Genomic DNA, 14,915 nt, shown 5'->3' with positions numbered 1-14,915 from the left:
CAAAGAGTTAGGCCTGCTTCGTGTTTTCATTTTAGCCATGGAAAAAATCTAGCGATTCTGGTATCATCCTGGCCCTAAGGACAATGTTTATCCATTTACTGTTGATATTATTGTGTTATAATTGCTGATTATTTTAGATCCACTCACTGTGATGTCTAACTCCTCTGTGTCCTGTTCAGATCTGTACTGTACCCTGTGTCTCTGTGTCCTGTTCAGATCTGTACTGTACCCTGTGTCTCTGTGTCCTGTTCAGATCTGTACTGTACCCTAGAGGTGGACTCTTATGGCTACTTTGTCAGCAAGGCCAAGACCCGCGTCTTCAGAGACACCACTGAACCACAGTGGAACGAGGTGAGTGACCAACACCACACAGAGCTCCAATATTCAGATCATATTACTGTAGGTTATGTTGTCAGGACGACATTTGACTAAAATCAACTCCATCATACAGAATGTTCTCTGGTCAATAGGACATTGAAGCCTGTTCTCCTGTCCTGACTGTACATTGTCCAATAGGAGTTTGAAATTGAGCTGGAGGGTTCTCAGTGCCTACGGATCCTGTGCTACGAGAAATGTTACGACAAGACCAAGCTCAACAAGGATGACAATGAGATCGTGGACATCATCATGGGCAAGGGCCAGGTGCAGGTAAGGAGAGAGGGGGGAAAAAACTCACATCATGTAACCAAACTCACTGTATGCTTATTCCATACGCATGTATGGACTTGTTTAGACCGTTGCAGAAACATAGTGTACCACAAGTTCCTATGTACATCAGTAGACCATGGAGATATACATTCAGCTCAGACTTTTCCCCGTCATGTGACTCACACTTGTTGTTGTCTGGCCTCTTGTGTACAATAGATGAGTTTAGTTGTGGTGGGCTGCCTATGACGTGTGTGTGTGAGTTAGGGATTTTCCTCCTTGTGTGAAGAGACCCTATAAAAAGTCCCTCTCACTCAGAATGTCCTGTGACTGTAACATGTTTGGGTTGTGTATTACAGTCTGTGGTTAGGTTGTTGTTCCTCCCTCATACGGGTAGCAGGCTTCTACGCTGACCTTTTTTACAAGGAGCACGTGTGTGTCTAAGTTTAAACATGTAGGAGCACAATGAAAAATATTTGAGGCATTAAAGCTAGAATCCTTAATTTTTCTAGCCACACTGGTGCTTCTAAATGTACATTTCCGGTCGCACGGCTAAATATTTAGGCGCATATGCAAATAGAATGGTCGCACTGTTTGAGCCCTGGGTAGTCTCAGGAACCAGGCCCCTGTTATAGAGGAGTAGTCAGAAGTAGAAATACTGAGGGACAAGTACATTATTCCTTTCAGACCAGTATTAGACACTTGTTTTCTACAAATGATGCAACATGAACTAGTGTTGTGTGGAGAACATACAGTTGTACTAAGATGTCCTATTTGATGCGTACTATATGAATAACAAACTATTATCCAGGATTGTGGTTGTGTTCATTTCCTATCTTACACTCCAGCATCTCTTAAGTTATTTGAAGTTTGTCTTGTGTTTTCTGTCCTTGACTGACGTGTTAATGCTTTTCTTCCTCTTCAAGTATAGTGATGAATGACACTTCACTCCCCCCTCATTGGCAGTCCAATTTGAAGAGAGTTTGTTTTTAGAGGGCTGTTTAAATGGTTCCCTGTTTCCTTTTCTCTGACTAACTGTGGAAAAGCTGTTTAGATAGAGAAGGTTTTATTTGCCTCTAGTGAACCAGAGAGGACCTCTGGCCTGTTAGTTGAATGGTCCTCTGTGCGTACTAACTCTTCGTACTAACTGAGGAATGTCCACATTTTCTAGCAATGCTATGCATTCTGAGATGTCAGACATCATCATAGCCCATATGTGGAATCCATTTTGTCCCTGCATGTGTCATACCACTGTTCCTTTAGTGATAGTCTCTAAGGGTTTCTGAAGTATCATCAATTATTATTGGTTGTTGTAATGTTTATCAGAAACATGCAGTACTCCATACAGTAAACACTCCTGCTACTTCTACTTCACACACTCCTACTGAACAATATACACTTTTACTGTGCAGTAAAGCAGATTTTCCCAACTCCAGTACTCCCAACCGCACATTTTTGTTGTTGCCCTGGACAAACTCACCTAATTCATCTCATTGAGGGCTTGATGATTAGTTTTTACAATAAAAATGTGTACTGTTGGGGGTACAGGAGGACTGGAGTTGGGAAGCACTGCTGTAGAGCACCAACGATAATGAGATTACTACCAATGATGTATTCTATTTCTATCAGGTTTTACTTCCTGCTCTGAACTGCAGACCAGGATTAGTAAAATGGAGGAAAAAAGGCTCATTCAAAGCTTAATTAAGACACCTTCTGATCTTTGGCAAGGCACCTGTTGAACCAGATTATATTCCACTGTAATTCTTATCAGCCTTAACCCCCACTAATGGGTTAATGAGGTTTCTCTTCTTCCTGCACAGCTGCAGAGGAGGAGGAGTGGATGGGTAGGACTGTTAGCTCTTTGACAGGACTGATTAGGAGTGGAACGCTAGACTCTGGAGGCTGTGCTGGATAAGTGTGTGTGTGTGTGTGTGAGGGGGGGCACTGAGCTGCAGACCTGCCTCATACCAACTTCACTGCAGCCTGTCATGCCCATGGCTAAAATATGTGCCCACTACTCACTCACAGGGGTTCAACAGCCTGGGAGAGAGGCACACTGTCTTCTGGGAAAACACACTGCCAACAGCCATGTTGCTGAAAATGAACAAATACATCTGTTATTCACCGCGTTGTTTGCTGCTAGCTTGATTTGGGGAAGAGGAAGGGTTAAAAGTGAAGAGAATGGCATGTTCAGTCCCAGGATGGGAGATTGTGGGAAAAGGATTGGTGATGAGTGTTGTGGTTGCTGGGTGAGAGGAGGGAGTTTCACTCTGCAGTAGGAGGGCATGAGAGAAAGAGGAGAGCAGCCAGTGACCAGACACAGACAGACACACAGACAGACACACAGACAGACACACAGACAGACACACAGACAGACACACACACAGACAGACAGACACACAGACAGACAGACAGACAGACAGACAGACAGACAGACAGACTTGGTTGAGCTGAAAAAGAGAAACTTCTCAGTATTTGCTGTGATGACATCAGCTCTCTGGGGTGAGAGTGGGAGACCACGTGACTGTTGTTGTGTGGAATAGTGCTGCTTAAGGGATCGGGACACTGTAGAGAGGGAGTTTTTAAAAATGTATTTAACTGCAGCAGACAGACAATAACACTTCCAGAACCTAAAATGGAGTATAGGGGACATTGTAGTAAACGGACAGAGATGTTTATTAAGCGACTTCACAGTAGTTTACATGCAAACACTTAGATCACCTAAACTACATTTTAGTAACTAAGGCGACAGAGTTTACATGGATGAAGTCCTTCCCTTTCTTCCAGAGGTCATACCTCGTGGGTCAGAGGTCATACCTCGTGGGTCAGAGCGGAAATGTTTTGCTGTCCTCTTTTGAGACCTAACAGATTTGTTTAACAAGACTCCAGAATGCTAAAAGGCCTTACATGGGCGTATCATGCAGCAAAGTTGCTTTTTATTTATTTTCTTCACAGATGAAAGTTTAGATACTATAAGTAAACTATGTCCTGTAATGACTTTTCAATATTGCCATTTTTCATCAGAGGATATTATGTTTCTGTAAAGAAGGTGTCAGTAGGGCCTCCCGGGTGGCGCAGTGGTCTAGGGCACTGCATCGCAGCGCTAGCTGCGCCACCAGAGTCTCTGGGTTCGCGCCCAGGCTCTGTCGCAGCCGGCCGTGACCGGGAGGTCCGTGGGGCGACGCACAATTGGCCTAGCGTCGTCCGGGTTAGGGAGGGTTTGGCCGGTAGGGATGTCCTTGTCTCATCGCGCTCCAGCGACTCCTGTGGCGGGCCGGGCGCAGTGCGCGCTAACCAAGGGGGCCAGGTGCACGGTGTTTCCTCCGACACATTGGTGCGGCTGGCTTTCGGGTTGGAGGCGCGCTGTGTTAAGAAGCAGTGCGGCTTGGTTGGGTTGTGCTTCGGAGGACGCATGGCTTTCGACCTTCGTCTCTCCCAAGTCCGTACGGGAGTTGTAGCGATGAGACAAGATAGTAATTACTAGCGATTGGATACCACGAAAATTGGGGAGAAAAGGGGGTAAAATAAAACAAAAAACAAAAAAAAAGGTGTTAAGTTGGCTAGTGCTCTATCAATATACATGTGACATATGCAGTACGATACTGTTTTAGTATGCATTGAAACTATTAGATAGTCATGCCACTGAAGAACACTGCAGTGCCCGTCCCACTCAGACTGCCATAAGTAAGGGTCTATTTTAGTTCTGATCAATCAGACTTATACAGTGGTGCCTAGTGAGGTCAAACTGGTGTGTGTGTCTCTCTGACGGTCAGCCACTCCAATGCACACACACACAGCGTACACAAGCGGTGCTGATGCACCAAGTCTGGAACCAACAGGACCCTGAAGAGCTTCTACCCCCAAGCTATAAGACTGCTAAATAGTTAGTCCTGGTATCTATTGGTTAACTATTTAACTATCTGTATTGACCCTTTTTGCACTAATTTATTTTGACTCATCACATACGCTGCTGTTACTGTTTATTATCTATCCTGTTAACTAGTCACTTTATTGCTAGTTATATGTACATATCTACCTCAATTAGCTTGTACCCCTTCACATCGACTTGGTACTGGTACCCGTGTATATAGCCAAGTTATCCTTACTCATTGTGTATTTATTATTACTTTTATTATTACGTGTTATTATTTCTCGATTTTCTTTCTCTCTGCGTTGTTGGGAAGGGCCTGTAAATAAGCATTTCACTGTTAGTCTACACCTGTTGTTTACGAGGCATGTGACAAATAAAATGTACGCCTGTGATCTTTCTCTCTCTGCCTAATAATCAATTATTTAGTACCAGCTGGCAGGCAGCAATTCATTTCCACACACAGCTCTGAACCCCAGGAGATAACCTCTGACCCCTGACCTCTAGGGGTGAAAGCTCTAATCCTCCATTAAACGACAACATGTTAGAGGCCATTTCCCCCCGTCTGTCTCAGCTCACACTGGGAACATTAATGGGCTCTTAAACTCCTTTGAGGTTGGCTATCACAGTACTGATCAATATCTGTCCTCCAGGCTGTCAGTTAAAACAGCAGCAAAGGAGGTTTATTTCTTCTCTCTAGCTGGTCCCTGTTGAATGAGGACTGTGTCTGAAATGGCATTACTTTTAGCTAGGGCACGCTTTGGGGATATATAGGGAATAAGGTGCCTTTTCAGACCCGGACGGGGTTGGAAAGGCCTTTGTGTTGGACTGACTGTGACTGACTTTCCAAGGGCTTTCCATTTCAGCCTTTTTGAATTTCAGAAATGACTCTTTTATTACATTTAAGTTCCTGATTTCTAAGATGATGTTGTCTTGAAAGGGGACTTGTCACGCAAGGCTTGGGACGACAACCCCGACCAGTGCTTTTATACAGCGGAAATGCATCAGTCTAGGCAGCTAAAGCCAGCAGTGCTTTTATGTAGTAACCCCCCACACACACCCTCTGCTCACCCCATCCCCTGGGCTCAAGCCTTTCATTTCTGTCTTATCTGAGAACAGAGTGTTGTCTTCCATAGACCCACCACTGTTCACACAGCCATCTGTCTGGGTGTGTTGGCTCTAGTACAGAGGAGACTGGGACTGGAGAAGATTGTGGCGATACTGATGGTATGACTCTGATTTTGATAGTCTGATATTCTTCTGTTAGTTAACATGTCTCTCCACTGAATGGTATCACCAATGAGCTTTTCTCATAACAGCTGCCAGTAATGAGACCACACTCTGAATTCCACTGCAGTGAAATGGCTGCGCTTAGAATTCCTGGTGTTCCTCTGTGGTGGATTTTCTGGTAGTTGATAATCGAGCTGTTTGGTTTTCCCCTTTTAGTCAATAAAAGTAGAATTTCTAGAAATCTGTATATTTCTATGGGTCAGTCCCTGTGATGTCCAGCTGTTGACCCTGATGTCCGTGTGCTTTCTAATCTCATCTCTACAATCCTCCTCCAACATCAACCCTTCTGATCCATCCTACACCCACATGGGCCATTCTTCTCCCTATCCTTCCTCTCTTCTATCCCACTCCTCTCTACCTCCCACTGTGCTGTAGCAGGGTCCTACTCCAGGGTGAGAACATGTCACGGACCCCTCTCTCTCTCTCCTCTGTTATTGTGCCTGTAGAATGATTAACCTGAGCTAGTTGAACCAGAGATAATGGGAGACAGAGTTCGGGCGCTGGAGGAGAATTGTGTGTCTGTGTGGTGAAGGGGGGCACAAAGCTTTGTTCCTGGCAGCCCTTACTGTCAGGTTACAGCAGAACCGCACAGTGCGTTGTGGTACATTACAGTAACAGAACATTGCATTAAAACAGCAGACTCGGGGCTCCAAAATGTAAACGTCAAGCGCCAGGATGTCGGAAGCTTGATTTTAAAAACAGCGTGTGTGGTTAATAGGCATCTGTTTCTTTGTTTGAGCCAATGCAGAACGTGTGTGTTCATGTGTGTGTGTTCATGTATGTGCGCCAGCGTAATATGAATGAATGTCGCTAATAGGCCTGCTCATCTATCATGCTCTGGCTCCTATCATGTAGTGGTGTAATCTGTCATGTCCTCCCCCTGCTACGTACACCCACCCTGGGGCCGCACATGCAGCAGCGTCTGTCAACACTGACAGATGGCCCACAAGGGTGTGTGTTCTGACATCCTGAGCAAAAACACACACACAAACACTAATGGGGGGCAAATTCATACATCCATGTAAATGATATTAATCGCTCCAACCTGCCACACGCCCTTCTGTGTACTACCTGCTGTGTGGTGGTGGTGTGGGGAGGGAGGGAGGGTGAGTATGTACTACCCGCTGTGTGGTGGTGGTTTGGGGAGGGAGGGTGAGTGTGTACTACCCGCTGTGTGGTGGTGGTGTGGGGAGGGAGGGTGAGTATGTACTACCCGCTGTGTGGTGGTGGTGTGGGGAGGGAGGGAGGGTGAGTGTGTACTACCCGCTGTGTGATGGTGGTGTGGGGAGGGAGGGTGAGTATGTACTACCCGCTGTGTGGTGGTGGTGTGGGGAGGGAGGGAGGGTGAGTATGTACTACCCGCTGTGTGGTGGTGGTGTGGGGAGGGAGGGTGAGTGTGTACTACCCGCTGTGTGGTGGTGGTGTGGGGAGGGAGGGTGAGTATGTACTACCCGCTGTGTGGTGGTGGTGTGGGGAGGGAGGGAGGGTGAGTATGTACTACCCGCTGTGTGGTGGTGGTGTGGGGAGGGAGGGAGGGTGAGTATGTACTACCCGCTGTGTGGTGGTGGTGTGGGGAGGGAGGGAGGGTGAGTGTGTACTACCCGCTGTGTGGTGGTGGTGTGGGGAGGGAGGGTGAGTGTGTACTACCCGCTGTGTGGTGGTGGTGTGGGGAGGGAGGGAGGGTGAGTGTGTACTACCCGCTGTGTGGTGGTGGTGTGGGGAGGGAGGGAGGGTGAGTGTGTACTACCCGCTGTGTGGTGGTGTGGGGAGGGAGGGTGAGTGTGTACTACCCGCTGTGTGGTGGTGGTGTGGGGAGGGAGGGAGGGTGAGTGTGTACTACCCGCTGTGTGGTGGTGGTGTGGGGAGGGAGGGAGGGTGAGTATGTACTACCCGCTGTGTGGTGGTGGTGTGGGGAGGGAGGGTGAGTGTGTACTACCCGCTGTGTGGTGGTGGTGTGGGGAGGGAGGGTATGTACTACCCGCTGTGTGGTGGTGGTGTGGGGAGGGAGGGAGGGTGAGTATGTACTACCCGCTGTGTGGTGGTGGTGTGGGGAGGGAGGGAGGGTGAGTATGTACTACCCGCTGTGTGGTGGTGGTGTGGGGAGGGAGGGAGGGTGAGTGTGTACTACCCGCTGTGTGGTGGTGGTGTGGGGAGGGAGGGAGGGTGAGTGTGTACTACCCGCTGTGTGATGGTGGTGTGGGGAGGGTGAGTGTGTACTACCCGCTGTGTGGTGGTTGTGTGGGGAGGGAGGGAGGGAGGGAGGGTGAGTGTGTACTACCAGCTGTGTGGTGGTTGTGTGGGGAGGGAGGGAGGGTGAGTATGTACTACCCGCTGTGTGGGGAGGGAGAGAGGGTGAGTATGTACTACCCGCTGTGGGGAGGGAGGGAGGGAGGGTGAGTATGTACTACCCGCTGTGTGGTGGTGGTGTGGGGAGGGAGGGAGGGTGAGTATGTACTACCCGCTGTGTGGTGGTGGTGTGGGGAGGGAGGGAGGGTGAGTGTGTACCACCTGCTGTGTGGTGGTGGTGTGGGGAGGGAGGGAGGGTGAGTGAGTATGTACTACCCGCTGTGTGGTGGTGGTGTGGGGAAGGAGGGAGGGTGAGTATGTACTACCCGCTGTGTGGTGGTGGTGTGGGGAGGGAGGGAGGGTGAGTATGTACTACCCGCTGTGTGGTGGTGGTGTGGGGAAGGAGGAAGGGTGAGTATGTACTACCCGCTGTGTGGGGAGGGAGGGAGGGTGAGTATGTACTACCCGCTGTGTGGTGGTGGTGTGGGGAGGGAGGGAGGGTGAGTGTGTACTACCCGCTGTGTGGTGGTGGTGGTGTGGGGAGGGAGGGAGGGTGAGTGTGTACTACCCACTGTGTGGTGGTGGTGTGGGGAGGGAGGGAGGGTGAGTATGTACTACCCGCTGTGTGGTGGTGGTGTGGGGAGGGAGGGAGGGTGAGTATGTACTACCCGCTGTGTGGTGGTGGTTTGGGGAGGGAGGGAGGGTGAGTATGTACTACCCGCTGTGTGGTGGTGGTGTGGGGAGGGAGGGAGGGTGAGTGTGTACTACCCGCTGTGTGGTGGTGGTGTGGGGAGGGAGGGAGGGAGGGTGAGTGTGTACTACCCGCTGTGTGGTGGTGGTGTGGGGAGGGAGGGAGGGAGGGTGAGTGTGTACTACCCGCTGTGTGGTGGTGGTGTGGGGAGGGAGGGAGGGTGAGTATGTACTACCCGCTGTGTGGTGGTGGTGTGGGGAGGGAGGGAGGGTGAGTATGTACTACCCGCTGTGTGGTGGTGGTGTGGGGAGGGAGGGAGGGTGAGTATGTACTACCCGCTGTGTGGTGGTTGTGTGGGGAGGGAGGGAGGGTGAGTGTGTACTACCCGCTGTGTGGTGGTGGTGTGGGGAGGGAGGGTGAGTGTGTACTACCCGCTGTGTGGTGGTGGTGTGGGGAGGGAGGGAGGGTGAGTGAGTATGTACTACCCGCTGTGTGGTGGTGGTGTGGGGAGGGAGGGAGGGTGAGTGAGTATGTACTACCCGCTGTGTGGTGGTGGTGTGGGGAGGGAGGGAGGGTGAGTGTGTACTACCCGCTGTGTGGTGGTGGTGTGGGGAGGGAGGGAGGGTGAGTGTGTACTACCCGCTGTGTGATGGTGGTGTGGGGAGGGAGGGAGGGTGAGTGTGTACTACCCGCTGTGTGGTGGTGGTGTGGGGAGGGAGGGAGGGTGAGTATGTACTACCCGCTGTCTGGTGGTGGTGTGGGGAGGGAGGGAGGGTGAGTATGTACTACCCGCTGTGTGGTGGTGGTGTGGGGAGGGAGGGAGGGTGAGTATGTACTACCCGCTGTGTGGTGGTGGTGTGGGGAGGGAGGGTGAGTGTGTACTACCCGCTGTCTGGTGGTGGTGTGGGGAGGGAGGGAGGGTGAGTATGTACTACCCGCTGTGTGGTGGTGGTGTGGGGAGGGAGGGAGGGTGAGTATGTACTACCCGCTGTGTGGTGGTGGTGTGGGGAGGGAGGGAGGGTGAGTGTGTACTACCAGCTGTGTGGTGGTGGTGTGGGGAGGGAGGGAGGGTGAGTGTGTACTACCCGCTGTGTGGTGGTGGTGTGGGGAGGGAGGGAGGGTGAGTGTGTACTACCCGCTGTGTGGTGGTGGTGTGGGGAGGGAGGGAGGGTGAGTGTGTACTACCCGCTGTGTGGTGGTGGTGTGGGGAGGGAGGGAGGGTGAGTATGTACTACCCGCTGTGTGGTGGTGGTGTGGGGAGGGAGGGTGAGTATGTACTACCCGCTGTGTGATGGTGGTGTGGGGAGGGAGGGAGGGTGAGTATGTACTACCCGCTGTGTGGTGGTGGTGTGGGGAGGGAGGGAGGGTGAGTGTGTACTACCCGCTGTGTGGTGGTGGTGTGGGGAGGGTGAGTGTGTACTACCCGCTGTGTGATGGTGGTGTGGGGAGGGAGGGAGGGTGAGTGTGTACTACCCGCTGTGTGGTGGTGGTGTGGGGAGGGAGGGAGGGTGAGTGTGTACTACCAGCTGTGTGGGGAGGGAGGGTGAGTGTGTACTACCAGCTGTGTGGTGGTGGTGTGGGGAGGGAGGGAGGGAGGGAGGGAGGGAGGGTGAGTGAGTGTACTACCTGCTGTGTGGTGGTGGTGTGGGGAGGGAGGGAGGGTGAGTGTGTACTACCAGCTGTGTGGTGGTGGTGTGGGGAGGGAGGGAGGGAGGGTGAGTGTGTACTACCAGCTGTGTGGTGGTGGTGTGGGGAGGGAGGGTGGTTGAGTGTGTACTACCAGCTGTGTGGGGAGGGAGGGAGGGAGGGTGAGTGTGTACTACCAGCTGTGTGGGGAGGGAGGGTGAGTGTGTACTACCAGCTGTGTGGTGGTGGTGTGGGGAGGGAGGGAGGGTGAGTGTGTACTACCAGCTGTGTGGGGAGGGAGGGTGAGTGTGTACTGTAGTTTTACATGAATTGAGAAAGGAAAGGTTTTATTACATACAGTTGGAGCTAGTCAATGACCAACAACACACAAAGGAGTGTATTTTGGCCTTTAAAAGATGAACATCAATTTTACCCTCAGTGTGCACACCCAGCATTGTTACAGTATCTCTGGTATGATATGGGATGGGGATCATCCTTCATATAGTCAATGTGATCCTCATCTAGCATCTGGTGCTCTTTATTGATGGAGGGTAGTTAGGGACCAGCCGTCTCTGATCATGAAGCTTCCCCATCTGGTGCTCTTTATTGATGGAGGGTAGTTAGGGACCAGCCGTCTCTGATCATGAAGCTTCCCCATCTGGTGCTCTTTATTGATGGAGGGTAGTTAAGGACCAGCCGTCTCTGATCATGAAGCTTCCCCATCTGGTGCTCTTTATTGATGGAGGGTAGTTAGGGACCAGCCGTCTCTGATCATGAAGCTTCCCCATCTGGTGCTCTTTATTGATGGAGGGTAGTTAAGGACCAGCCGTCTCTGATCATGAAGCTTCCCCATCTGGTGCTCTTTATTGATGGAGGGTAGTTAGGGACCAGCCGTCTCTGATCATGAAGCTTCCCCATCTCTCTCCGATGACAGGTTGGTGTTCTTCTCCTCCATTTCCTAATAAATAACCCTTTTCCTCATCCTTCCCCACAACTGTATTTGTCAGCGCTTTTTATACCACCACAAACAGCACACTGGGACTTTGTGCCCTAAATAACTAGGTTGTGTGTTTAAACGAACAATCTGATTATATAAGACTGAAGAGAAAATCATTTATTTTGTTTGAGAAAGGAATAAACAATTAATGAAAGAATCACCTTCCAGATTTAGTTTATATAAATTTGTTCTGATGACAAACCAGAGGGGCCATATTGGATCATCCATCCTTTATATTTATACTGCTGCCTAATCCCATGTCTCTGATGTGATGGCTGGAGACAGGACAACATGGACTTTAAGTGTATTATGACATCCTTTGGCTGTATTCTATATCTTTGTAAAAAGAGTAGAATGGATTCTAGTCCTCTATAGTGGGATGTGTACTGTCAGTGTGATCCTGTATATACTGTATGTTAACTCCCTCTCGCTATGATAGACATAATTATGCAATGGCATACAAGTCCCTCTATTACTCAGACAGGACTATGGATTATCAACCAGATACATAGAGAGATGAATGGGGATCGGCTGTGGTGTCCAAACCCAGCAGACACGCTGTACTGCTCTGCTGATGGACCAGGAAGGCAGGCAGTGTGGGTAATTGGATGTTATTAAAGTTACATAATCAGGGAGGAGGGAAGTGTAAGTGATTACCAGCAGATGTAAATGCTCCCCTGGACATGTAACCCAGCTGTTTAGAGAGGGGGGAGGGAGGGAGTGACAGAGACCAAGGGAGAGCGGGGGAGAAGAGGAGTAGGGAGAGCGGAAGTGCGACAGCGAGAGAGGGGGAGAGAGAGGGACCCAGAGGGTGGCCAATTACAGGTTGTGAATTAAGAGGAGAACCCAGCCAAACAAGCAGGATCCTCCCCAGTGTTGATGCATAGAGACACTGTTCTGTTTAACTCGGTTTCCCACTCACATTGACTCTGACTGTTACAAAAGGGACGTAACGCTGCTGTTCTCTCTTGGGTCACGGCTAAAGCCTGGCTTTAACTAGTCTTTAGAAACATGCTTTTGACTATTTTGTGGTTCACAAAAGAATGTGAAAGGCTTTCGATGGATGATGGATCCCAATGTTAAAACGTTTTGGGAACCACTGACATATGCAGTACGCTGTAATGAATGGCCTTCGAGTGAAAGGGCCCTATTGTTTTCAGACAGTGGTGCTGTGTAGAGGAAGATTGAATCCCCTTTGCCGTGCCAATGGTGCTATCCTGTAGCAGGACCAGTAGTGCTCTAGGACCATTCAACAGCAAAGCTTCCAGAAGTCTCCTATTACAACTGTGATGTTTTTAATGCTTATCTCTGAGGGACTAATAATTCATAAGAAGCATCCAGACGCTGCACTTGATGAATTTATGAAATTGCTTCTTCCAATTATTGATAAACATGTACCTGTTATGAAACGTTATGACAGAACTGGATTGATGATGGAATTGAAGGGATTGATGAGATATTGAAAAAGTGTATGGTTGAAAGAGATGGGGTGAATGGAGTGGCTAAGAAGTCTGGCTGCACATCTGACTTACTGCAAATTGAGAAATTATGTGACTAAACTCAACAAAAAGAAGAAGAAACTGTATTATGAAGCCAAGATCAATGATATAAAATGTAGCGTACTTTTAATGAAATTATCGGCTGAAAGACAAATTCAATTGTCTTTTAATCAAATCAGATGGCTTATTCATCACAAAACTATTTGATGTTGCCAGTTATTTTAATGATTCCTTCATTGCCAAAGTGGGTAAAACTTAAGCAGGAAATGCCAACAACAAACAGTGAGCCATAGTATTCATGCATAAAAAATATACACTGCTCAAAAAAATAAAGGGAACACTAAAATAACACATCCTAGATCTGAATGAATGAAATATTCTTATTAAATACTTTTTTCTTTACATAGTTGAATGTGCTGACAACAAAATCACACAAAAATGATCAATGGAAATCAAATTTATCAACCCATGGAGGTCTGGATTTGGAGTCACACTCAAAATTAAAGTGGAAAACCACACTACAGGCTGATCCAACTTTGATGTAATGTCCTTAAAACAAGTCAAAATGAGGTTCAGTAGTGTGTGTGGCCTCCACGTGCCTGTATGACCTCCCTACAACGCCTGGGCATGCTCCTGAAGAGGTGGCGGGATGGTCTCCTGAGGGATCTCCTCCCAGACCTGGACTAAAGCATCCGCCAACTCCTGGACAGTCTGTGGTGCAACGTGGCGTTGGTGGATGGAGCGAGACATGATGTCCCAGATGTGCTCAATTGGATTCAGGTCTGGGGAACGGGCGGGCCAGTCCATAGCATCAATGCCTTCCTCTTGCAGGAACTGCTGACACACTCCAGCCACATGAGGTCTAGCATTGTCTTGCATTAGGAGGAACCCAGGGCCAACCGCACCAGCATATGGTCTCACAAGGGGTCTGAGGATCTCATCTCGGTACCTAATGGCAGTCAGGCTACCTCTGGCGAGCACATGGAGGGCTGTGCGGCCCCCCAAAGAAATGCCACCCCACACCATGACTGACCCACCGCCAAACCGGTCATGCTGGAGGCTGTTGCAGGCAGCAGAACGTTCTCCACGGCGTCTCCAGACTCCGTCACGTCTGTCACATGTCTGTGTGAACCTGCTTTCATCTGTGAAGAGCACAGGGCGCCAGTGGCGAATTTGCCAATCTTGGTGTTCTCTGGCAAATGCCAAACGTCCTGCACGGTGTTTGGCTGTAAGCACAACCCCCACCTGTGGACGTCGGGCCCTCATACCACCATCATGGAGTCTGTTTCTGACCGTTTGAGCAGACACATGCACATTTGTGGCCTGCTGGAGGTTATTTTGCAGGGCTCTGGCAGTGTTCCTCCTTCTCCTCCTTGCACAAAGTCGGAGGTAGCGGTCCTGCTGCTGGGTTGTTGCCCTCCTACGGCCTCCTCCACGTCTCCTGATGTACTGGCCTGTCTCCTGGTAGCGCCTCCATGCAAACCTTCTTGCCACAGCTCGCATTGATGTGCCATCCTGGATGAGCTGCACTACCTGAGCCACTTGTGTGGGGGCTAGACTCCGTCTCATGCTACCACTAGAGTGAAAGCACCGCCAGCATTCAAAAGTGACCAAAACATCAGCCAGGAAGCATAGGAACTGAGAAGTGGTCTGTGGTCACCACCTGCAGAACCACTCCTTTATTGGGGGTGTCTTGCTAATTGCCTATAATTTCCACCTTTTGTCTATTCCATTTGCACAACATCATGTGAAATTTATTGTCAATCAGTGTTGCTTCCTAAGTGGACAGTTTGATTTCACAGAAGTGTGATTGACTTGGAGTTACATTGTGTTGTTTAAGTGTTCCCTTTATTTTTTTGAGCAGTGTATATAATTAAAGAAAGCATTGTAAGTTAGTGTGGGACAAATGGAAAAATAATTATGACAAACCTCCTGGCATTGAAAACGTATATGAAATCTACTGAGGATGGTAGCTGACTCTATGTCCACTGCTATCTGTCATATCTTTAATCT

At 49.4% G+C, this 14,915-nt stretch overlaps 1 protein-coding gene across 1 annotated transcript in view; it reads left to right on the top strand.

Annotated features, from left to right (window-relative positions):
• Positions 1–14,915, top strand: part of LOC120057059 (active breakpoint cluster region-related protein-like) — a 244,721-nt gene that overhangs the window by 174,653 nt on the left and 55,153 nt on the right. The window contains exons 15-16 of the mRNA XM_039005441.1: positions 254–351; positions 517–648. Of these exons, the coding sequence (XP_038861369.1) occupies positions 254–351; positions 517–648 (230 nt within the window). The remainder of the gene's footprint in view (positions 1–253; positions 352–516; positions 649–14,915) is intronic.

Source organism: Salvelinus namaycush, chromosome 12, assembly GCF_016432855.1.
Source record: "Salvelinus namaycush isolate Seneca chromosome 12, SaNama_1.0, whole genome shotgun sequence".
In the NCBI taxonomy this organism is placed as follows: Eukaryota; Metazoa; Chordata; class Actinopteri; order Salmoniformes; family Salmonidae; genus Salvelinus; species Salvelinus namaycush.
Note: the sequence above shows the minus strand (reverse complement) of the source record. Positions and strands in the feature narration are given on the sequence as shown.